Consider the following 24,075-nt stretch of genomic DNA (forward strand, 5'->3'; position numbering starts at 1 on the left):
TAGCAAACACTTGTGCAACCAGAATAAATGCCTTAACTGAAGTGCACAAGTCTCCTACTACATCTGTGCACATACAATAAGCATCAACAACTTAATAAAATACCAATATTATTTAGGAAAATGGCAAAATTTTATTCACTAAAATCCTGATTATTTGTAAACAAAATCCACCCTCCTTTCCTTCCTCAAGAAGCGTTCAATAGCTCTGTCATATAGATTATCTGTGGGTTTCAGCTCCATCAGCAGATCCTTCTCGATTGCCATCAAAGCCAATGCTTAAAGTTGAGCTTGAACTGTAGTATTTCTGGCGTAAGTTTTAATTTGCTTCAGGGCTGAAAATGTCTGCTCAACAGAAGCAGCGGACACGGGGATGATCACCGCCAAACACACAGCTGTCCCATGCTCTCGTTCAGTTTTTTCTGTTGAAGGAAGTCAAGGAGATCAGTGGGAGACTTGAGACTTGTGAGAGACAAATTGTTACTCACGATGAGCTCGGGAGAGCTAACGAGTTGAACGATTTTTTTCTTAGACATGACACAGCACAAGTGTCAGTGGACTTTAACCTTGATGTCTCTCTCCCCATCAGATCGTATTGTCATCGATCCTGGTCAGGTCCAAAGTACATTTAGTAAAACTGGTAACAAAAAATCCACAGGACCTGACAGGTTGCCTGGTAGGGTGTTAAAAATATGTTCTTACTGCTGCCTGGTGTTCGACATTTCAGCAGTCTATGGACAAATATATGGTTCCTAATATTTGGAAAAAGTCTTTAATAATCCCTGTTCCCAAAGTCTCTCGTTCTTCGGAGAACAAAGACTATGGACCCATTGCTTTAACTTGTGAGGTTATATAGTATTTTGAGAGAATTATTGGTAACACTTTACTTGAAGCACCCCTGTATAACACATTATAAGTAAGTACATTATAACACTGTATAACTGTAGTTATAACCACTCATAAATAATCACAATGCTTTATAACATCAGGACCTAACCCTAAACCTAACCCTAACCCCAATCTTGTGCTGTATAGTGGGTTATAAAGCATTGTGATCATTTATAACGATGCTTAAGCATAACTTATAATGTGTTACACCAGGTGCTTCAAGTAAAGTGTTACCGAATTATTGTAAATGTTCTCAAGTCTGAGGTTTCTCCATTACTTGATCCCTTACAATTTGTGCATAAAGCTGTACGAAGTACTGAGGATGCTGTTGTAAGCATAGCTCACTTAATTAGTAAGCACTGAGAGGAACCGAAGGCCTACGCACGAGCTCTCTTTGTAGACTGTAGTTCTGCCTTTGACACTGTTTGTCCTAAGCTTCTGGTGTAAAAGCTCTCCAGCATGAATTTCAATCCGTTTATGTCTAAATGGTTTCATTTTCTGTTAACTAACAGATCCCAACAGGTCAGGGTTAACTCTGCACTCTCCACCACTGGACAGTGTAGCACTGGTGTGCCACAAGGGGGCGTGAGTTCTTATTTTCTTTTTATCATCTATTCAGATTACTGTAGGAGTAGTCTAACTACATCTTAAAATTCTCTGATAACACTGTAAATCTTAGTCTTCTGAGAGGCGCTGACAGTCTGGTGGGCTATCTAGAAGAGATTAATCATTTTGAAGCTTGGTGTGAGAACTTTCGCCTTATTCTGAATGCTACCAAAACCAAAGAAATGGTATTCGATTTTAAAGGTGAGCGTGTCCCCGAACCTGTGGTTTTGGGGGATGTGCAGATTGAGCAGGTTGCCTCATATAAATATCTTGGTATCCAAATGGACAACCAGCTAAAATGGAATGTACATGTTGATTACTTGTATGCCAAATTGGCCCAAAGAATGCATTTTTGCGCAGGCTCAGATTTTTTGGTGTGAGTATGGAAGTCATGTCAACCTTCTATGATGTAGTGTTAGGCAGCATCTTTGGGTATGGTATGGCAGCTTGGTTCGAGACACTCTCTGTCCAGCTGAAAGCTACGGAGCCCCGGACATGACATGGTAAAAAAAAAAAAAAAAAAAAAATTAATTGAGGCCACGAAATAATAAATCGTGCCCACCAATTACTAATTTGTTCCCACGAAATAATAAATCATGCGCACAAATTACTAATTCGTTCCCTCGAAATAATAAATCGTGCGCACGAATTACTAATTTGTTCCCACGAATTAGTTAAATCATTCATATACTTGAACAGTCCAGTAAAGTTGGCAGCATATTGACAGATACGGACTTTCGGTCTCAATAACTCTTTAACAAAACGTCAGTAACTTACAAAGGGCGCCTTCATCCCATTGTTGTGAGGTGGATTATATGCTACAAGCTCATTTTTATTAAAAATATCTGTCTATCAAGTCTTTGAAGGTTGTAGTGATTATGGTGACACTGCAGTGAATCCCAGTGGTGGTAATACGTTTTTTTTTTTTTGTGTGTGTGTCTAGAGGCCAACTCAAAGCCAGTGGCACAGGTGACCATCAAATGCGGCATATACCAAGGTGATGCCCTGTCCCCCCTGCTGTTCTGCATAGGCCTGAACCCCCTCAGCCAGATCAACCAAGAGTGGCTTTGGATACCGGTTCAAGAGCGGAACAACTGTCAGCCACCTCCTCTACATGGACGACATCAGACTGTATGCCAAGAATGAGCGTGACATTGACTCCCTGATTCACCTCACCAGGATATACAGCAATGACATTGGGATGTCATTCGGACTAGATAAGTGTGGACGAATGGTATCTAGAAGAGGGAAGGTGATTGCAACTGAAGGAGTTGAATTACCTGAAGGGAACCTAACAGATGTGCAGGACACCAACAAGTACCTGGGGATCCCACAAGTAAATGGAAACCATGAGGAGGCAGCTTGAAAGTCAGCCACAGCCAAATACCTACAGAGACTAAGACAGGTCCTGAAGAGCCTGCTGAATGGCAAAAATAAGATCCAAGCCATAAACACCTACGCCCTACCAGTAATCAGATACCCTGCTGGCATAATACCCTGGCCACTGGAAGAAATGCAAGCCATTGATATCAACACAAGAAAGCTCCTTACAATGCATGGAGGGTTCCACCGTAAGTCCAGCATACTGAGGCCACACTCAAAGAGAAAGGAGGGAGGCCGAGGACTAGTGAGCGTCAGAGCCACTATCCAGGAGGAAACCAAGAGCCACCATTAGTATACCAAGAAGATGGCCCCCAGTGATGATCTGCTAAGTGAATGCCTCAGACATCAAAAGTCAGTAAGGAGGAGCCAGAGGAGCTACCATGGCATCTACCACCGACAATGGACTCTGGTCAGCCAGCTGTCCTGGTGCTTTTAGATCTCACTGCAGCCTTTGATACCGTGGACCATGAGATTTTATTATCGCGGCTGGAATCATGTGTTGGAATAAAAGGCACTGCTTTAGAATGGTTCAGGTCATATCTTACTGGGAGACAGTTCTCTGTGAACGTCGCCCTTTTTCATCAGCCAAACCTAGGCTTACGTGTGGAGTTCCCCAGGGCTCTATACTGGGTCCGATTTTGTTTTCTTTATATTTGTTGAAACTTGGCTCAATTTTTAGAAAACATCAAATTTCCTTTCATTGTTTCGCTGATGATATACAGATCTACATGCCGCTTACATCTGAAAGTGGGTCATTCCAGTCTCTTCAAAATTGCCTGAAGGAAGTGAAAGATTGGCTGAAATTAAATTTTCTGAACCTAAATGAGAACAAAACTGAAGTAATTGTGGTTGGGGAACCTGTTCCTGCCTTTGACCTCGGAGTTCCTCACAGTTCTTGTGTAAAGAACCTCGGCGTCATCATCGACAATTCTTTTAAACTAGAGAAGCAAATCAGTGCTGTGGTGAAAGCGAGCTTCTTCCAGCTGCGACTGATCGCCAAAGTGAAATCCTACTTGCCCCCTGACCAGTTGGAAAAATTAATTCATACATTCATTACGGCACGTCTGGATTATTGTAATTACCTGTATTATGGTCTGGATGCTTCATCCATTCATCGCCTACGACTGGTACAGAATGCCGCTGCTTGCCTCCTCACAGGGAGAAGGCGCTTCGATCATGTTACTCCTGCGCTGCAGTCACTTCATTGGCTCCCTGTGTCTTTTAGAATTCAATTTAACATTTTACTGCTTGTATTTAAATCTTAGAATGGTCTGGCCCCTGAATATTTGTCTGAAATGTTGTGTTTGTATGCTCCTGTAAGAGCCCTGCAGTCATGTGACCAGCTGCTCTTAACCTGTCCCCCATCGAGACTGAAAACCAGAGGTGACAGGGCGTTTGCGGTCGCTGGACCTAAACTTTGGAATGACCTCCCTCTGAACATTCGTTCTGCTTCATCATGTCGAGTGTTTTAAGTCTTTGTTAAAAACACATTTATTTGCTCTGGCGTTCAACACAAGCTGAGCTGGACATTTTTGCATGTTATTGTTTTTAAACTTTTGTATTTTTCTATTGTTTTTTTATGGTGTTATCAACATGTGCAGCACTTTGGGCAGAGTTTTTTGTATTTTAAATGTGCTATAGAAATAAACCTTGACCTTGACCCTTGACCTTGACAAATTGAAGAAGTGGCTGACATTGAGAAAACATACCAGTGGCTGGAAAAGGCTGGACTGAGGGACAGCACAGAGGCCCTAATCATAGCTGCACAAGAACAGGCCCTTAACACAAGATCAATAGAGGCCGGGATCTACCACACCAAACAAGACCCCAGGTGCAGACTGCGCGAAGAAACCCCAGAGACAGTACAGCACATCACAGCAGGGTGGAAGATGCTGGCAGGCAAGGCATACATGGAACGGCACAACCAGGTAGCGGGCATAGTGTACAGGAACATATGTACCGAGTATGGACTGGAAGTCCCAGGGTCAAGATGGGAGACACCTCCAAAGGTGGTCGAGAACAATCGAGCCAAGATCCTGTGGGACTTCCAGATCCAGACTGACAAGCAGGTGATGGCCAATCAACCTGACATAGTGGTGGTGGATAAACAGCAGAAGACAGCTGTGGTGATAGATGTAGCAATCCCAAGCGATGGCAACATCAGGAAAAAGGAGCATGAGAAGCTGGAGAAATACCAAGGGTTGAGGGAAGAGATAGAGAGAGTGTGAGGTGTAAAGGCAACAGTGATATCAGTAGTGATCGGGACACTGGGAGCAGTAACCCCCAAGCTGGGAGGATGGCTCCAGCAGATACCAGTAACAACATCTGAGATCTCTGTTCAAAAGAGCACAATCCTAGGAACAGCTAAGATCCTGCGCAGAACCCTCAAGCTCCAAGGCCTCTGGTAGAGGACCCGAGCTTGAAGGAGACAGACACAATACCGCTGGGGTGGCGAGAACAGAGTATATATACGTTGTGTGCAGCTAGCGAGCAGCTGGAGCTGCTGGAGGCTGGAGGCTGTGTGAGAGAAGGGGAGAAGCTCCACAGCTGCTTGTCGAGGACAGAAACCACAGAGTGACCGAAACGAGTCTCCAAACACAACGCTAGTCGTTTTTCACAAACATAAAGTCTCCAGGGATCAGCACAGCCTCCGAATCAACTCAGAACAACAGAATGAAAAACTTCAGAAGCACTTCGGTGCATTTTTTTTACTTCAAGATCGCTGATTTGCTCATTTCGCTGTCAATCAAGCTTCACACAGATCATCCAATCAGCACGCAGAAGCTCAGCGTCCAGGCCAGCTTACTGCCCCATAGACCCCCAGAGACGCTGAGCGTCCGTGGGCGGGACCAGCCCAGTATTTTATCCAATGAGCGTCCAGTTTCACTGCAGCAGAACAACCCACTCTAGCTTCCGCATGGACGCTCAGCGTCCGGCTGTTTAAAGCGCCGTGCCGCTGCGAGGAGGAGTGAGAAAAAAGCGAGTCAATTACTTGAGATAAGTAGCCGATCTGAACAAAAGATGAACGTGTTGTACGCGCATATTTAGTCAATGAAATGTTCAACAACAGTAAATATTGGACCAACTTATTTTTTGACATTTTAGGAAGTTGAGCTTTCCCTTGCAGTCTTTAGAGCAATCCCACACTATATAATATATATACATATAACAATGGGGGAAATAAGATTGAACGCTTTAACTGTTTTGTTCATTACATTTATTTCCAAATATGCAATTGCATGTGACATTTCTTCCAGACACTGGTATTAACTCAATAATCCACCCCTGAAAAGGAAATCACAACATTCAAATCCATAAATAGTGATTATGTGGAATTAAGTGCAATAACACAGGAAAAAAGTATGAACACACTATCTGAGACTCGTTTAATACTTTGTGGAGAAGCCTTTGTTTGCAATGACTGCTTCCAGACGCTTGTTGTATGTTGAACTAATCGCCCACACTGCTCAGGTGTGATTTTTGCCATTCCTTACGCACAGATGTCTTCAAATCCTGAATATTCTTTGGTGGCCTCTGGTGAACCCTTATCTTTAGTTCTTTCCACAAATGTTCGATCGGATTTAAGTCAGGTGATTGACTGGGCCATTCTAACACATTGATTTTCTTTTTTTTTTTAAACCATTCGAGAGTCAACTTGCCGTGTGCTTCGGATCGTTGTCCTGTTGAAAGGTCCATGCCCCGTCTCATCTTCATCATCCTGGTGGATGCAGGCGGTTCATCTCAAGAATTTGCCGATAGATGTTTCCATTCATTGCTCCTTGCAATTATATGAAGTCTGCCCGTACCACGAGATGAGAAACCACCCCATGCCATGATGTTTCCACCACCAAACTTCACTGTTGGTATAGTGTTATTTGGGTGATGTGCAGTGCCATTTCTCCTCCAAACATGGTGTGTAGTATGACAGCCAAAAAGTCAATTTTGGTCTCATCTGACCAGACAACATTCTCCCAGTATTCCACAGGCTTATCCAGATGCGTTTAGCAAACTTAGACGAGCTCAACATGCCTTTTTTTGAGGAACGGAGTCTTGCGGGCTGAGCGTCCATAGAGGCCATGGCGGGTGGAGTGCATTGCCTATCGTTTCTCTGTAACACTTGTACCTGCTGCCTCCAGGTCTTGCTGGAGTGCTTTCCGGGTGGTCCTTGGCTCTTTGAGAACTCTTCTGACCATCTTTCTGACTCCCTGGTCAGAAATCTTGCGAGGAGCTCCTGTGCGCGGCTATTGATAAGGTGATGGCTTACTTCCACTTGCGGATAATGGCCCCAACGGTGCTTACTGGAATACTCAGATTCTTTGAGATAGTCTGTAACCAGTTCCATTCTGATGCTGAGCAACAATCAGGCTGCGAAGGTCTTGAGAGAGCTCCTTGCTTTTACCATCATGAGATGTGTCTTGTTTGACTACTTGGTGAAAAAACAACCTGTTTATAGGGCCATCAATTAGCACTAATGTATATATATATATATATATATATATAGATATATAGATAGATAGATAGATAGATAGATAGATAGATAGATAGATAGATAGATAGATAGATAATAATAATACATTTTATTTCTAGGGGCCTTTCAAGACAATCAAGGTCACCGTTCAAAGGAAACAGAATAAAAACAAATTCAAATATGCAGGTTAAAAACATAAGAGTTTTAAAATGTACAAATAAAAATTTAGCAAATTAAAACAGAAGGAGGGCTGGAGGTCAAATTGAGTAAGCTTGTCTGAACAGGTGGGTTTTGAGAGTGGATTTGAAAATATGTAGGGAGTTGATATTTCTGATGTCAGGTGGGAGGGAGTTCCCGAGGCGGGGAGCAGCGCGACTAACGGCTCTGGAGCCCATGGTGGTCATGCGGACAGGGGGCATGGTGAGACTGAGAGATGAAGATGATCTTAAAGACCGACTGGGTGTGTTTATGTGGAGTAGATCAGTGAGGTACGGAGGGGCGAGGTTATGGAGGGCCTTGAATGTTAACACAATGGTTTTATAGATGATACGGTGAGTGATTGGAAGCCAGTGAAGTTGTTGGAGAACTGGGGTGATGTGGTTTAAAGAGGGAGTCCTGGTGATAATTCGGGCCGATGCATTTTGGACCAGTTGGAGTTTATGGAGGGAATTGAGTGGAAGACCAGAGAGAAGTGAATTACAATAGTCGAGGCGGGAGGTGACAAGAGAGATGTAGCACTTTGTCCAAGACAAATTTACCCGGTGGGACAATAAAGTTTACCTTATCTTATCTTGTCTCTCTTGTTCAACAGTGTGACAAAACTCCTTTACCCTTGCCCGACAAAACTGTACATCCAGTGTTTGGTCTTGTAGTGTTGAGAAGAGAACGTCTGAATACTCAAAGATGCCATGAAATGTGTGAAGCAAAAAGCAAAACTCAAAATCCTCCAGACAACTGTTTTGAATGGTTGGAGCCCTGCATGCGCTACATCAGCACGTCTGTGACGGCCTCCACACTGATAGGCTGTCCTGGCGCGAATTTGCTTGAAAAGTTCAGTTATTTCAACTCGAGCATCAAGCGTCCAGCAATGAATCGGCGGGCGGCGATCATCGAGCGTTGGCGAGTGGCAGCGCGAGTCAACCGGCACGCGAATTTTCGCTGGAAACGCTCACCGCACACCGCCCAAGATTGAGCGACAATCGCGTCATTACATTGACTTTGTATGTAATCTCATCACACGAATAAATTTGCGTCGCATCCGGTGGAAACACGGGGTTAATATATAGAAATTAAAAAAAGTATGTGTAGAATGGATTTACACAGAGCTGTGGGGATATATGGAAAAATCTATTTTAAAAGAAATCAGATTTTAATTGCTCATTGAGGAGACTCCTCCCTCACCCGGAAGCTAGCCTGGCATGCCAGACTGTCTCTCCATGATCAGAGATACATGGGGAAACGTGTTACGATGGATCACCAGAAAACTGGCGTGCGCCACGGCGCTGGTGATTCGCGTCAGGTCTATTTTCTGCACCACCGCTTCTAAACAGCGAGGCACTTTAGCGTACGGTGGAATTTGGGTGTAAAACGGACGTATTCGCCACTCTCCTCACTCGTAGATTTCTATGACAAAAACGGCAGAAATCGTTCACCGAAGAGTTGTCTCAACTCCATACCATGATCCCATGTTTTGGACTACAAAACGACTACGAGTGCTGCGTTCCTCGCATTATGGTTGTGTCACAGCCTTGTTTCTTGGATTGGTTCTCTCCGCTCAATAGTCCCGCCTCTCGTTGCCAGTTTGAAATGCTGCCCCAATGGCGCGGTACCAGACTGTCTTTATATGTGTGTAATACATAAAGTCAGTCTGGCATGCCATGTTACCCGGAAGCAGCTTCATCGCAGTCAAACAACAATGATGGCAGACAGCAAGCAGAAGAGAATATCGGATTATTTTTACAGGTAACGCTTCCAAAAAAATCAAAATCGAATGTTCCCGAGTATAACTGATGGTCATTGAACACGTCATACTGATGTCCACACAAGGTTTATTCTTCACAAAAGAAATTACATTTCGTGGAGTACCGGGGAACAATGTGATAACTATAAACACACAATATCACATCAGTTCACAAAAAGAAATATATAATTAACTCTGTCTCTCACATCTCTCATAATCAAGATATACAGCTCTTTGTAAACATATCAAAATTAATTATTACCGTGTTCGCCTGGATGACCAACAGAAAAGATTAAATGAAGATTGGATGCATAATTGGCAGCTCAACCCGCTAGCTGTTTCTTCCTCTTTCCCGTGCTGCCCCCTTCCTGATATGCCGTGAGTCACAGACATTCAGTGAAACTTTATCAACTAGGGCAAACAAAAACCTAAATTAAAATAATCAATTTTTATCAAAACAAAATGATCGAAGGTAAGACAGAATCGTTTGCATAACATTGGTTTCAAAAATCTTTTTTTTTTTTTTTTTTTTTTTTTTTAGAATTATGAACTGAGCAGCTACTGCAACCTAACTTGGATGATACTGAGGACTGAGGATGATAAAGGCAAAAACTACAGCGTTTATGGCAGCTGAAACTAAAGTCACGTCGGCTAGCAGCTTAGCACAACCCATCTACTCAGAAGACAACAGCGGGTGCTGCGGAAACATTGGTGCCACTTCTGCCCGCGCTGGGAAGAACAGAGAGCCCTTCCAACCAAACATAAAATTTCCTGAAGAAGATTTGACTTGGAAAGTTTTGAGTTTCAGAAACAGACTGTGTGCTCTGCTTTACCTGCAACCAAACAGTGGAGAATTGCTGCCAACCTGCTTATGGAGAAAAATTGCAATAAAATGTGAATTTGTTAGAACTTCTTAATGTTTATTTGTGTGTATCATATGGCTTCCAGCCAGTAGCCTGAGCAGCAATGTGCTTTACAGCAGGGGAAAAAATGCAACAATGTCATTCCTTCTTTCATTCAGTTGCAGGACTGCAGGAAGGTGTTTTAAGTAGAGGGGTATTTCATAGATTAGTTTCATTTTGCATTCATTTATAATTTATCATCTTGTTGACTATGCTGATTGGGAATCATCTTTCCTTAAATAAAAAAAAAATGTCAAAGACAAAGCTGTCAAGTTTCTTGTTAGTATACAGTATACTTGCAATGCAAGGGGGCCACCACCTAAAATCTTGCTTAGGGCGCCAGATTGGTTAAGGCCGGGCCTGCTTGGTCCGTAACCATAATAAAGTTATTATGGTTGAAGAACAATGTTATCAGAGTCATGAAGTCCATCCTTGTATTCACTTCAGTCATTAAACAAAATCAGTTTAAAACATGACCTGAGTCCGGAATAATTTTCAACGTACAAATAACCAAAAGAGGCAGTTCTCCGTTGAACATTGGGAACATTTTGTTAAACAAAAAGAGGTACGAGTATATGTAAATACATACATGGACAGTTAAATAATTCTAAAGACGAATTCAGCTGACTTATGAGCGATTGTTGTAAAACTTGGAGTGGCTCCACTTTGGCAATAAATGGGAGTGCCAAGGTGAGGCAGGACAATCTGACCAATCACAGAAGAATTCTCGATCACCCAGCCAAAGAAAGTTTTTGCAGGAGAAGGGTGCCAGGCAGCCGAACTTTGTTCGGCCAGGAGGAGGAGCGTGTTCTCGCACCTCCTCCTGGCCGAACTTTGATCTTGTTCTTGAGTATGAATAGGCCTTTACTTTACTGAGCCATCAGAACTGACTGTGAAGGTCTCCAGGCAGATATCTTTGACCCTAACAACAGATGATGAGAGGAATGTGATTGGTTAAATGCTTTAACATATATATTAAAACAACAACAAAAAAAAACATGTCTGGAAGAAGCAACTACCGAAAATCTTTGAAAGGATCCGGAACACACCGTTTGGAATTATTGAGTAAGTATTCATGGGCAAAATACAATTTACATCAGTCTGTAATTCAGATACTTTTTAGGCCAGCAGAGAAGGCCTTGCAGGCCCTGATGGCCCACCACAAATCTTATCTCATTTAATCGAATCTAAGGTTGTATGACTCCATTAATTGCATGGCTTTAATGTAGCAATAATGTTGGTATTTCTTTACAGTATTAATAATGTATTAGTGGTACAGTCAGGCCCGCCGACAGGGGGGGGACAAACGGGTCTGTTGTCCTGGGCCCACAGTTGGGGGGGCCCAGAACCGGGCCCTCATTAAGTTAAAGAATTAAGGATGGGGGGCCATCCAACATTATCTTGTCCCAGGCCCAGGCAAAGCTGTCTGCTGGCCTGGGTCCAGTATTGGCAAACACAGATGTGGTCAATCATATTGTCATATAATGAACAATACTAAAAAAATCAAATGTCATGCTTTGATATTTCTTTTTCTAAATTTATCTTGTATATGTTACAATTTTAAGAACGATGAGGTCGACCGTCAGTGTAACACATTAGTTTCATTTTTACAGCATAACAGCTTTAGCGTTTATGTAGAATCGCTCTGCTGACGGCTCCAGTGACCGGCCGTGTAATGAGCACAGCTCCACCTACTGGCCGGTTCCTGCAACTACATCAACTGGAACCAGACCTGCTGAAAAACAAATTAAGCTCCACTCAGAGTATAATATAACAGTTCGATCATGCTTTAGAGTCCTTTGACTGTTTTCTATTAATTCAGATTTTAGATGGGAGGAAAAGGGGAGCAGGATATTTTAATCATCTTTTTCTTTTATTTATGTCTATGAATACACTTTTGATCTCTCCTAAAACACTCAGTGCCACATATATTGTTAGAAATATCAAAACATCTACATGTCTGTTATTTGATTAATAAGTATTGTTCATTGAATAACATGATCTAATGAGGAAAAAAACTATTAAGCAAAAATCGATAAATCGAAGTGTCATCGGGGGTCAGGTTCAGCAGGCAAACAGTCGCTCCTCCTCAACCTCTCTGTGTTTGACTTCAGGCAGCGGTAATGCTGCCATGTTCTCAGCATCTCAAAAAGAATAAGGCAGTTGTATCTTTTTTTTTTTTTTTTGCAATAGAGGGTGCATTTCAAATACACACCATTTGATGTATAATAGTCTTAAACTATTCAGATCATAAAAAACAAAATGAATCATTCAGAATAGATTTCTCCAAATCCAGAAAAGAAAAAACAGATCTTCTCAAGGTAAACAGCTGTCTCCTGATATGATTTTTCACAATCAATTTGTTTATAATTTCTGACATGTTACCTTATTAATCCACCTCAGTAGAAACCACTAAACAGACATTTCCTACAACACAGTTTATGATCTTTCTTTCAAATAAAAGTTTCAGTGCTGGTCAACCACACTGCCTATTTAAGGAAACCCTAAAGTCTTGTTCCAGAAAGGATTGCCTTTCCAAAGTGCTCTGCATCTGCTCACACCTCTCGCCCCTATGCTTCCTCACTCACTCCACCACACAGAGCCTCTAAATGTTTAGGCTCTTTTCTCTAAATAAGGCAGCCTTATCGTAGTTCCTGTCATTTCTGCCTTTTCCCCAAACATCCCGAGCAGCCTCTGCAGCAGTAACAAGCTGCAGCCTGTGCATTCTTTTGCCTTGTATGGAGAAACGGCCTGGCCTGGGATCTCTTTGTATGGGACAGGCTGGTCTCTCCATTGGCCACAGCAGAAAGGGGAGGGACCCACTGGGAGTCTGACTCTTGAAGCAAACTTTTCTGTGGGGCTGCCTGCTTTCCTTCCCTCTGTTGTGTCTGAACGAGACAAAAGGAGTTTAAAGGACTCCCAGATCTTTTCACCTGAAGCCGAGGTAAGACTTGAAGTTGTTTGTTGGTTTGACCACACGTCCCTCCAACACGCCTGTATTAGATGACTTTCAAGTGGATGAATGTGTGAATTGTTTGGGTTCATTGGTTAAACTGTCAGTGCTGATAGACAAGAGGAGGATAGAGTGACAGGAAGTTAAACAAGTGGATTATTTTTTTCATAAATCAAGCTACAGAAGTTTTTGGTGTGTTGATCAAGATGAGGAGAAACCTGTTGGAAGATGTTCGCCTTGAATGAAAGTGTGTATTTGTGCATGTGAGTTTAATCAGTATAAATGTACTGGATGTATCTGTGTTTACTTTCATCACTGCTGCACCCAGACTGAGACTTCCCAAATGCAACTGCACCATTAAGCCCTGCAGACTCTGAATGAAAAAAAACCCACCAACACATTTCCATTGGTGATGAAAGCTTACATTCCTCTTCACCCCGTTTGTTTTGGGAATTTCTGACCGTTGGCCTTTTTAGCCTTCAACTCAGTAGTGGTGCCCTACATGACTTGACGACTGGGAAAGGGATGACAGCCTGAGTGTTTGGTGATGTGTGTAGTGTGTGTGTGTGTGTGTGTGTGTGTGTGTGTGTGTTTCTTGTTGGATGAAGGGACAGAGGAGCTTTGTCATCCCCCGGCGGATAAAGGGGTCCATAGAGAAGCTGTGGCTCGAGAACAAATACAATTGTCAGTGTGAGCCAAGCTGAGACGCGTCAGCCAAACACTTGCGTAGCCCAGGTCAAAAATAGTAGTTCTCGGCATCTTTGTGAATCATTGTTGATCCCTCTGTGCAGCCTGCAGAGGATTTGAGCTGTTGCTACGGCACCAGACCCAGCAGGACTGGAAATCAGATTTTCTTTAATGCACTTTGAAAGTGTGAAGTACTCCAGCGACAAAGAACTCATTCAGAGGTGTAGATTAATGTTTTCTCAGAGATGGAAATGTGTAATGTTTAACCTGCATCTTCCACCGTATCTCATTATTCACATCGTCGCACTGAAGCTGCAACCCTGAAGCACTGAGAGTTTATCTTACAGTCACAGAAGTGTTTCACAGACTGCTCTCAGTATCCGCTATGTGAAAATGTGGTGTATTGAACGGCTAATCAGATTGAGGAATTCCTGTGCTCCTGAAAACTTTGGAATAGAGCGAGACACGGTTTTGTTCCCAGCTTCCTCAGCGACTGTGAGGTAAAGTAGGGATATGGGCTTTGGGCCAACTGCACACACCTTCCAATTTATTCTTCTTTCTCATTTTTTTGGCACACCGAGCTTCTGAAGCAGCCAAACAGGAGCTGAATAAAAGAAAAGACTGATCCAACATAATGTTTGGCACTGTTTCTTTTTTTACATAGGCAAGCCGATCACAGATTCATTTTGGAGATTTAAAGCTGCATCAGGTTGTCTTGACCTGGATTTCGCTCTGGTTGAATCAACAAGTACAACCAGCATCTGCTTAGCATTGCAACCTTTAGTAAATGCTGATATGTATTGCAAATATATATGTTCTAATTCTTACCATAATGTGACAGTTGCGTTAATTCCCATTGAATCGCACAGAAAGATGGAGGAGGTGTAGATAGGCAAGGCTGCCTTCACCCGTTTATTTGAGGCCTGCATGAGTCATACAAGCAACAGTGATGGCAGGCGCAGACATTTCCAGTGTCAAGAGCGTGTCATCGACCTGACTCTGTATCCAGTGAAAGGAATCTGGTGACTATAGGACAACAGAGAGCTATTTTTAAAAATGCGGAAGATGCTTAACACACTTACTTTATTTTCCAATGAAATAAATGATCAGAGATATATTTTAGTGCTGCTGTGGTTACATGTGCTCAAACAAAAGAGAAATCTGTCTTTATTCCTGACTCTAAAGACTTTCTTGCCGGAAAAAAAAAATTACATTTATTCATTATGCATTTAAGAAAAATAAGAACATTTAAAGTACCTGATTGTGATTGACACTATTTTGAATTTAAATAAAACGCATTTTAATTGACTGTTTTATGGTCTGTATTTTGTTCTGAGATGAATACACTTTATGTGAGAAAGGCAGTAGATTATTTATATGCTTTTGATTTTACTGACTTCATAAGCGTTCGTTTCAGTTGTAAAGCAATCCCATGTCCTTTTTGAATTATGTAATGTCATTGCAAGTGTAAAGGAGAAAATAAGACTTAACCTCGACTTAAAAAGTACAACATAGAGCAAGTGGAGGCTTGTTTAGGGACGGAGTTACATGAGTGAATAACGTGCACAGTTTCCCATCACCTGTGTGTCTCTGAGGACATGATGTCAGACTTCTGTGTGACTCATCAGCCACATTTACCTGCTCCTTCATGCACGAACGGCCCATCCCTCCGCCGTGTCTGCCGCTGCCCACTGGGGAAAATCACAATCCTAGAAACACACATAGAGATGACAACTCCTCACAGAGCTGGGTCTGAGTGACAGGTCTAATTCCGGAAAGGTCTGAAGTTAACTGCTGTGTCTCGCTGTCTCAAGACCCGTCACCGTACTCTGCATTCAGTCACAATCCGGAGGAAATGAGATCCACCTGCATGATCAAAACACGGGAATACATGAAATGTGCTCTGCAATGCAGAATTGTGTCACTGACGACCCACACTACTGTGCACAGGTCCAGATTCACCCGCCGCCATGTCGAGCAAACGTGCAAAGGGAAAGACCAGCAAGAAGCGCCCGCAGAGAGCCACCTCCAATGTCTTCGCCATGTTCGATCAGTCTCAGATCCAGGAGTTCAAGGAAGCCTTTAACATGATCGACCAGAACAGAGACGGTTTCATTGACAAGGAGGATCTGCACGACATGCTGGCCTCGCTGGGTAAATGGCCGTCTCCTCAGTGTTTTTTTTTTTTTTTTTACTATGAACACAAGATGTGTGATTCAGAAAACACATGAGCTGAGTTCTCCAAAAAGTTCTTCAAGCATAATTTTCAAGCACACTTTTCACTTTTGTATTGCTTAGCAATGAGGATTTGCAACTAACAGAGGTGTGTGTTCTTCCTCAGGTAAGAACCCTTCTGATGAATACTTGGAGGGCATGATGAGCGAAGCACCAGGGCCCATTAACTTCACCATGTTCCTCACCATGTTTGGAGAGAGGCTCAATGGGACAGACCCGGAAGACGTCATCCGCAACGCCTTTGCCTGCTTCGATGAGGAGGGATCAGGTCAGTTCACGGGAATAAGACACGCAGACAAATTGAACGAATGAATCCCACCATCACGGCTCAGAACTGTCAATCCTGCGTCACAGGCGCGATCCACGAAGACCATCTGAGAGAGCTGCTGACCACCATGGGCGACCGCTTCACGGACGAGGAAGTGGACGAGCTGTTCCGCGAGGCGCCCATCGACAAGAAGGGAAACTTCAACTACGCAGAGTTCACCCGCATCCTCAAACATGGCGCCAAAGACAAAGATGATGAGTAGAAGAAGAGAGCGACTGCCTCGGCCTCTCCCCCCTGCACACACACCGTTCCTCAAACCTGTCCTCGTCTATCTATCCCTGTTAGTCCTGTAGATAAAAATAAGTGGAAATCTAGACAGCAATACTGTATATCAAAGTTTTTTTTTTTTAATTTAAAAATGAAAGGTTAGATTTAAACTGTGCTGCGTTTATTGAAGTCTACATAAGTGAAGTTGGAACCTCAAGAGGCAAAAATATCTTGTAGGCAAAGAAAAATAAACCAAGATTCAGGATTTATGTGTATGCCACGCAGACAGGTGTACATTTGTCTCCTGTAGCTTTATCATTCTTTGACTACAATTGGTCAGGTATGTTTTGGTAAGCTTTTTGGAAATGTATCAAGCACTAAGTGTGTGTGTGCGGGGGGGGGGCGCCATTTGGACTTTGACTTTCAGTACCCGCTATGTATTCCTCTTCCTGCCAGCTCATCCCCAATCCTTTCCAAGCACTGCGATCTGTTTTACTCTGTGTAACGTCTGCATCCTTGTATGGTGGAAGTCCTTTGCCCGAACGCTTAGTGCGCATTAATTACTGACAATCGGAAGGAGTGGGCCCTCAAATCGATGAAATAGTTTCGGGAATTGGTAGTTTTGGATCATCTTTCTGCCGCCCTGTGTATTGATTGAAAGATCTGGGTAAGTCTGTGTGGTGGGAGAATTTCAGTCATGAAACTGCTCAGGCAAATAAAGGAAGTGAAGAAATACACCCGGCGTTGTTTGGTTTTTCTGCCATGCATAAATATTGTGTGAGATTAAATCATTTGTCAAAACAAAAAAAAACTTTGCTTTTGATACTTTCATCTTTAATCAAATCAGTTTCCAATGCTATTTTAAGCAGGAAGTCCCGGGCTGATGCAAAACATGTTTGCTGACTCGACGACAGTCTGGGCCACAGCTCTGCATGGCTTTCATGTACCACTGCTAAAACCCACACCTGACTGGAACGAGAGGCTTGTTAACCTGCAGCGCCTCGTGCAGGATGCCTTCATTAAACTCAGGTGTGTTCAGGGAATCACTAACATGCAGGATTGTGCCTCTCCAGCCAGGTGTTCTTCTAGTCTTTTCTTTTTAACCTGTAATCACAATAGTCTATTACGAACAGTGAAATGTTTATTCTGCGCTCGTGCCGCATTAAAAATATATGCAGCATCACAGAAAGAAGCTACAGAGTTTTCTTCTGATTAAAAGTTCTAATAAGTTCTACTGTGAAGGACTGCTTGCGTGCTCATTTGTTCCCCCGCTCCACACATCTGTTCCAGACGCAGCTACGGAGCCGGCAGAACGGGACTGCAGAGGCGGTGGGTTAAGAGTTTACATCAAAAACAGCTGGTGCACGGACTCTGAGCCGACACTGTTCTCCAGACCTGGAGTTTCTGTCACACGCAGGCCCGTTCATTTGCCTCAGGCCATCCCGGTCACGGCTGGGTATGGCCCACCGGATGCTGATGCTAACTCGGCCCTCAGACATCCAGCATGACGGTGTCAGCGGAGAGTGAAGCAGGTATCCTGAGGCTGTGCACAGGAGGACCTGAACCATGTGGATTTAAAAGCAGTGCTTCCCAGATTACATCAGCATGTGAAGAGCGCTGCGAGGGGAAAGAGTACTCTGGAAGCCACAGCCTCACCTGGACCAGTCAGACAAAAAAAAAATACCCCAAAACTCAGGAAATGGCATTCATGAAAATCTTTATTCTTTGAAATGTCCATAGAAAAAACACAGTTTAAGGCATATATTGCACAATCTTTTTTTTTTCTCTTTTTTGTGTTTTTCAGGGGACATCTTTCCCTCCGTCAGTTTTAAGGCACAGCAGCCAGTCGTGCTGCCAATGGTCACTTGGAATTCACAACATGAACTTGAAATGTTCTCAACTTTTAAGAAATAACAATCATATCAATCATGCCAATAGATTAAGAAAAAAAAAAACCGGTGGAAATATTTACAAATGTCACATTGTCCTCTGACCGGAGTGTCAGTTTGCATTTAAACAACAACAACAAAAACTTCATCTTCAATCATTTCCAGTATGGTGTCGTCACAGTGTCATGAAGAAAAAACATGAAATACTTTGACTTCTACACACGACTCAGGCCTGGCATGATCTGTGTAAATTGAGGTATAGAGATCAGTCTACTGAGTACCTGTAACAACAAAAAGCCTCCATGCAGAGTAAAACAGCTGGCAGTGAAGGAAAAAAAAAAAAAACAAAAAAACAAAATAAACTGAGGAGTTTCTATTACAAACATGGACATCATTTTTTTTTTGGAATGATTGCGGTGGTCAACGCTCAGCCGTATTAAGACTCTCCGTCTTTTCAACAAAAATCTCACTCAATGTAACCGATGAAGAACAGCATTAAAGATTTATACACACACGTGGCTACCGTTAACTACTGTGGTTCATTCCGACAGTTTCATGGAAACTAGAGATTTAAGAAACATTAGAAAAATCTGAAAACAACACATTCAGAGGAAAAACGCAAAGAGGAGAAAATTAATATTTTCTATAATTTTCTTTTAAAAAAGTCAATTACAACTATAAAGTGTGCTACATTTGCTTTGTCGATAGCAGATATGTTCAAAGATCTTTATCCACCAGTTAAGACATTCAGGTTTGAATACTGACCAATTCTAAGGCCCCAAACGGTTCGGGAAATATCCATCCTCAAATACATAAAGTTTGTGCACCATTAAAAGATAAAAGATAAAATCTATCCCCCTTCTGCTCAGCCAATCTCACACAGAGGAGAGCGGGGGGGAAAAGAAATAGAGGATGCAAATGAATTGAATTAAAAAAAAAATAATCAGAATTGCACACCCAAAGAAGTCCATTGTACATAAAAAAAAAAAAAAAAAAACCAAACTAGAGAATGAATGGCAGTTAATAAGTCTTTTATACATTCAATAAAAATCCAGTACTGCCACTGAACAGGCCGTCCCTGCTGGTGCAGACAATAACCACGCTTGAGATTGTGTACAATTACATGATACTTGTCTACAGAAAGATGAAATGTTTTTCTAGCACGCGCAACTGAGGAAATACTCAGGTACAGGAATGATGTCAAAGTCTGTTCGAAGCTGGAGCGCCCGTGGAAATCTCCATGTAAGAAAGAATTAAAAGATAGTGTCACAACAGTTGCTTCCTGAACTTGCTCCCGGGATCGTACCCTGCTGTCCAGCAGGATCGGGATGAGTCTCAGAAACGAGGGGAGCGCCGCGGCACTCGCCATCCAGCACACATTTGGCCTCACGTCTTCCCAAAAAAACAAACTAAACTCGCTGCAGCTCCTAGTTCACAGGCTCGCTCACGGTGTGGAGGCCATGTTTGGGGCCCCACACGGCTGCGATGGGGGGCTTCGCCACTTGAAGGGAGCCGGGCTGCCTGGTGTCGGGGTGGACCATGCTCCAAACGATGGCGGCGTTCCTCTGCGAGCTGCTGCTCATGCTGCCGGCGGAGGCGGAGAGCTGCAGCGGGGGCGTGAGGCCCGCCAGAGGGGTGATTGCGGATGGAGACGGCGGCGTCGCGGGGACGACGGCGGGGGCCAGGGCTGCGGGAGACATTGGGGATGGCGAGGGGGTCGCGGCTGGCACTGATTTTGCGGCGGGCGGCGGGCAGGGAACTGTGACGGGGACCAGGGCGGGTGTGTAGAAGGGCAGGTGGAGCAGGACGCCTCTGGAAACCGACGGAGACGAGGCGGCTGCGGAAGCGCCGGCTGGCAGGAGCGCCACAGCTGCAGGCGATCCGGAGGAGACGGGGGCCGGGTTTGTTGGCACCGACGGCGAAGCGGTGACGGTCTGTGTGGGTGGAGCTGGCGATGAGGTTGGGGTGACAGCAGGAGGAGCAGGAGCTGCTCTCTGAGGGTTTTGCTGTCCTAACACTAAGGCAGACACTGGCACATAGGCTGGGAGACGGGAAGGGAAGAGGTGAGAGCTGCTCGGGCCTGGTGCTTGGTTGGTGTCTTTCTCCAACGGCGTCACGATGTTCACCGGAGGAGTAGAAACCCTCGAGGCCAAAGTCAAGTACGGCGCTGGTAGAGAGGCAGCTGAAGACTCGGATATCAATGACGCTGCAGTCGGCACCGGTATGTCCATTGCCCTCTCCATCAGACTCTGCACAGTGGTGGGATCCATTACGCTCTGGCTATCCTCCGGAGGCGAAGCGGGACCCGTGGCAACGCTGTTGGACCAATCGGCCTTCGTGTCCTCCGACTTGACTTCCACTGCTGCGGTTTGAGTCTGGGCCTGGCTCAGCTCCCTCAGCTTCTCCAGTTCTGCGGCTCTGTACACAGCAGCTTCAACAAGAATCCTGAAATCCCTGAAGTCCTGCACGTTAAATTGAGGATGAGGAAGTGTGTTGGAGAGGTCACTGGTGGAGGTAGCTGCAACATTGTGGCTGTCTGGCGGAGGATGAGGAGGAGCGGCCCCCGCCTCTTGCTCTGGATCCTCCTTCAGCAGAGTGTGAGTATCCAGTGTCATGAGGGCCTGAGTGGACCCTTCCTCGCCGGGGTACCCTGCTCTCGTCAGAATAGCAGTTGCTGTGTTTCCCAGGACGCTGAGGCCCAAAGTGGGCGAAGGGTGGATGACAGATGCACGTGCTTCAGACAAGTCGGAAGACGAGTTGCTGTCTGAAGCGGAGGCTCCGCCCCCGTCGGGTGAGTCCGTGCTGTTCCGACTGAAGATTTTACGAGAAATGGTAAACTTTGAAGGGTCTTTGCCATCCTTGCGGAGCATTTCGGGGAGCACACGGCGCCGTGCATTGATGAACCAGTTACATATCTGGGAAAACAGAAAGAGAAATTCTATGAATTTAACAGCTTCAAAGGATTCATCAGGAGCTAAAGGTGCTCCTGACAACCCGACTCCACATCCACTGGCTTAAGATTGCTTTGAAAACTTTGATATTTATGTCACTAAAAGTGTCTCACCTGCAGCACCGTCAGATTTGTTTGCCTTGATAAGATTTGTTTCTCCTGCTCTGATGGGTAAGCGTTGTAGCGATGCTCGTACAGCCAATCCCGCAGAATCTGAACCGATGCCCTGGGCAAGTTGCCGCGGCGACGACGCTTCCCGGAAAGCTGCTTCACCGACAGGTCCATCGGCGCGTCTTCATCGCTGTTTGACACAGCCGAGGAATGCTCCTGCTCAGACTGAGGCTCATCTCGTACTGCGGAGGAGAGAAAGAAAGAAAAAAAAAAAATTAGGATGACAATAATTTGTGACACACTTGATTTGAATCCTCTAGCTAAAAAGAACCACAGCTACAGTACTATTTGAAGCAGGTATGACAGAAAGCCATGTATCCGCTGTATGTGCTCCGAGTAATAGAACGCTCTCAACCCCAAAGAAAGATGTGGAATATTGATTTCTTAGTTTGCTATAACAAAATAAAAATACAGTTAGACCTTTATGTTTCACTTTGTTTTTGCACACAGACACTCAGCAGCAGGTATTGATGGGTGCGCTGAAGAAAACGTGCAAACTACAATTAAAAGCAAACAATAGACACAACCTGACAAGAAAAATAGCCACTGGAGCACTAAGCCTTGGCAACCGTATGACAATCCATTTTTCCCTCTTTCTCAAAATCTGAGGTGGAATGTGTGTGAGCTGCTGCGTGGTTTGTTGTGGGCGTGTGTTTTGTGAAATCAGTGGTCAGCCACTGGAGAGGCTCCACAAAATGGGGCATGCCTGATCGGAGGGGTGGGACTGCAGAGAGAGGGAAAGAGAAGTGACTGCTGCAGGGCTCGCTGAAACCTGACCCCCCGGGTAGCGCATGTCTTCACAAAAGGAGTGCATATCAACATCACAGTAACTGGTAGTCCCAGAATCTATTCAACATGCAAAAGGGGTCGTTGTCACCTCGCAGCCACAGCTCATGAATGCTGCAGAGCTTCGCTCACCTTTTCTAATACACCATGCTGCACAACTGGAGAAACCAGAAGTATGCATTTCCCCCCCTCAATCTCAGGGTTTTAGTTGCTAGGCAAACTCATTTACATTTATTTAGTCGCAGCAGAGAATCAGTGAATAGAAACCATTTAGTCCTAATTAGGGCAATTATCAATATTACAAACCGACTACACAAACTTTAATTCAACCGTTTCATGTAGTACAACATTATAGTGGTCAGTTACAAGGAGAAAAACGGGATGGTTGCAAAAAAAAAAAAAAAATCAAAACAAAACAATAAAAGCATTATATTATTGTGACCCGCTTCAAGTACAAAAGGATGCTGCTGGTATCACAACAAAACTACATCCTCGCTGCTGCAAGTGGGACAGGATCAGCCATTGATCAGAAGAGTTGGTACAGGCCTCTGTTATCTTAATTTGGTTAATCACATCAACACCATAGTGTTATCTCGCCCGCTGTCAGAGAAACAACTGTCGAAGCGCCACTCTGAATCCCGACAAAAACACGTCTGCATGGCCTCTAAAATAAAAAAAAAGTTTGGAAGAGAACAGACGTGTAAACTTTCCCCCAGTGTGACAGCTGCAGAGGTAGACGTTTCAATCACAACCCAAACATCAACTTCCCACGTCAAATCCCAGCCGAGAGACGCATGCAACAGTACAAAAAAAGGAAGAAGAAAAAAAGAAAGAAAGAAAAGAAAAAAGAGGGGGGCACCGTTGCACGACCGAACCGGGGCTCTTGCTCGGTAAATTAGCCATCTGGAGCGCACAAAGGAGGTGGGCAGGATCGCACAGCCTCCCTCATGTCGCTCCGCCAGATGGACACCATGCTCGCCTCTCCGCGGATAACTAGCTGGCTAACTGTCTCTCCAAATTCAAACACACGCTGCATTTGCTCGCGACAAAACCACCGCATACCAGGCAAAACCAACACACACACACACAGGGTGAGCAGACGCTATCCCTCTCTCCCTCACACACACACACACACACACTCTGTCTGGGTAAAAAAACAAAAACGCGACACTCACCTCGTTTCGGTGTCTTCATTCTTTGTGATGGCTCGCTGGAAAACACGCAGCTGTCCAACTTGCTCCCCGCTCCGTACAAAGCGTGCCCCGAGAGCCAAGCGATGGTTGACACAACGGGACTTTCTTCCAAGACGCCGAGGATGTTCCGCGTTTCCCCCCGCCGACTTGCGAGCGTCTCTCTTCAGGGTTCCGCCGCAGGAAAGAAGCGCCTCGTTCGCATGACGCCGCTGGATCCTCTGGAGGGACAATGTTGTCGTTTTTTTTTTTTAAGTCGCTTGTTCCCTTTACCTGCACGCAAGTGTTGCCAATCTTGACAGTCGCTATGGTATTTATCCCTCCTCATCAAAGGCGCTCAGCCAATCAGAGCCGCGCGTTACGCCCCCTCGTCGGATGTCAGCCAATCAGAGCGCATCTTCACGGAGAAGCCTGTCTGCGCGTCGCTTTGACTGACTGGAGAGCCTCTTCTCATTCAAATTATAACGCCGTCATT

The 24,075-nt window shown here is 44.3% G+C and overlaps 2 protein-coding genes across 2 annotated transcripts; one reads left to right on the forward strand and one right to left on the reverse strand.

The window, feature by feature from the left end:
- Positions 1-12,993: 12,993 nt before the first annotated feature.
- On the forward strand, positions 12,994-17,351 carry myl9b (myosin, light chain 9b, regulatory). The gene is made up of 4 exons (XM_030092685.1): positions 12,994-13,148; positions 15,795-15,998; positions 16,186-16,347; positions 16,434-17,351. The coding sequence occupies exons 2-4, from the start codon at positions 15,815-15,817 to the stop codon at positions 16,607-16,609; spliced, it is 522 nt and encodes a 173-aa protein (XP_029948545.1). The 5' UTR covers positions 12,994-13,148; positions 15,795-15,814; the 3' UTR covers positions 16,610-17,351.
- Positions 17,352-19,487: 2,136 nt separating this feature from the next.
- tgif2 (TGFB-induced factor homeobox 2) lies at positions 19,488-23,842 on the reverse strand. Its single transcript, XM_030092684.1, has 3 exons — positions 23,586-23,842; positions 21,568-21,806; positions 19,488-21,418 (listed from the first exon to the last, which is right to left on the reverse strand). Exons 1-3 carry the CDS (start codon positions 23,602-23,604, stop codon positions 19,931-19,933), a joined length of 1,746 nt encoding a protein of 581 aa, XP_029948544.1. The 5' UTR covers positions 23,605-23,842; the 3' UTR covers positions 19,488-19,930.
- Positions 23,843-24,075: the final 233 nt, after the last annotated feature.

This window comes from Salarias fasciatus, chromosome 5, assembly GCF_902148845.1.
Source record: "Salarias fasciatus chromosome 5, fSalaFa1.1, whole genome shotgun sequence".
In the NCBI taxonomy this organism is placed as follows: domain Eukaryota; kingdom Metazoa; phylum Chordata; class Actinopteri; order Blenniiformes; family Blenniidae; genus Salarias; species Salarias fasciatus.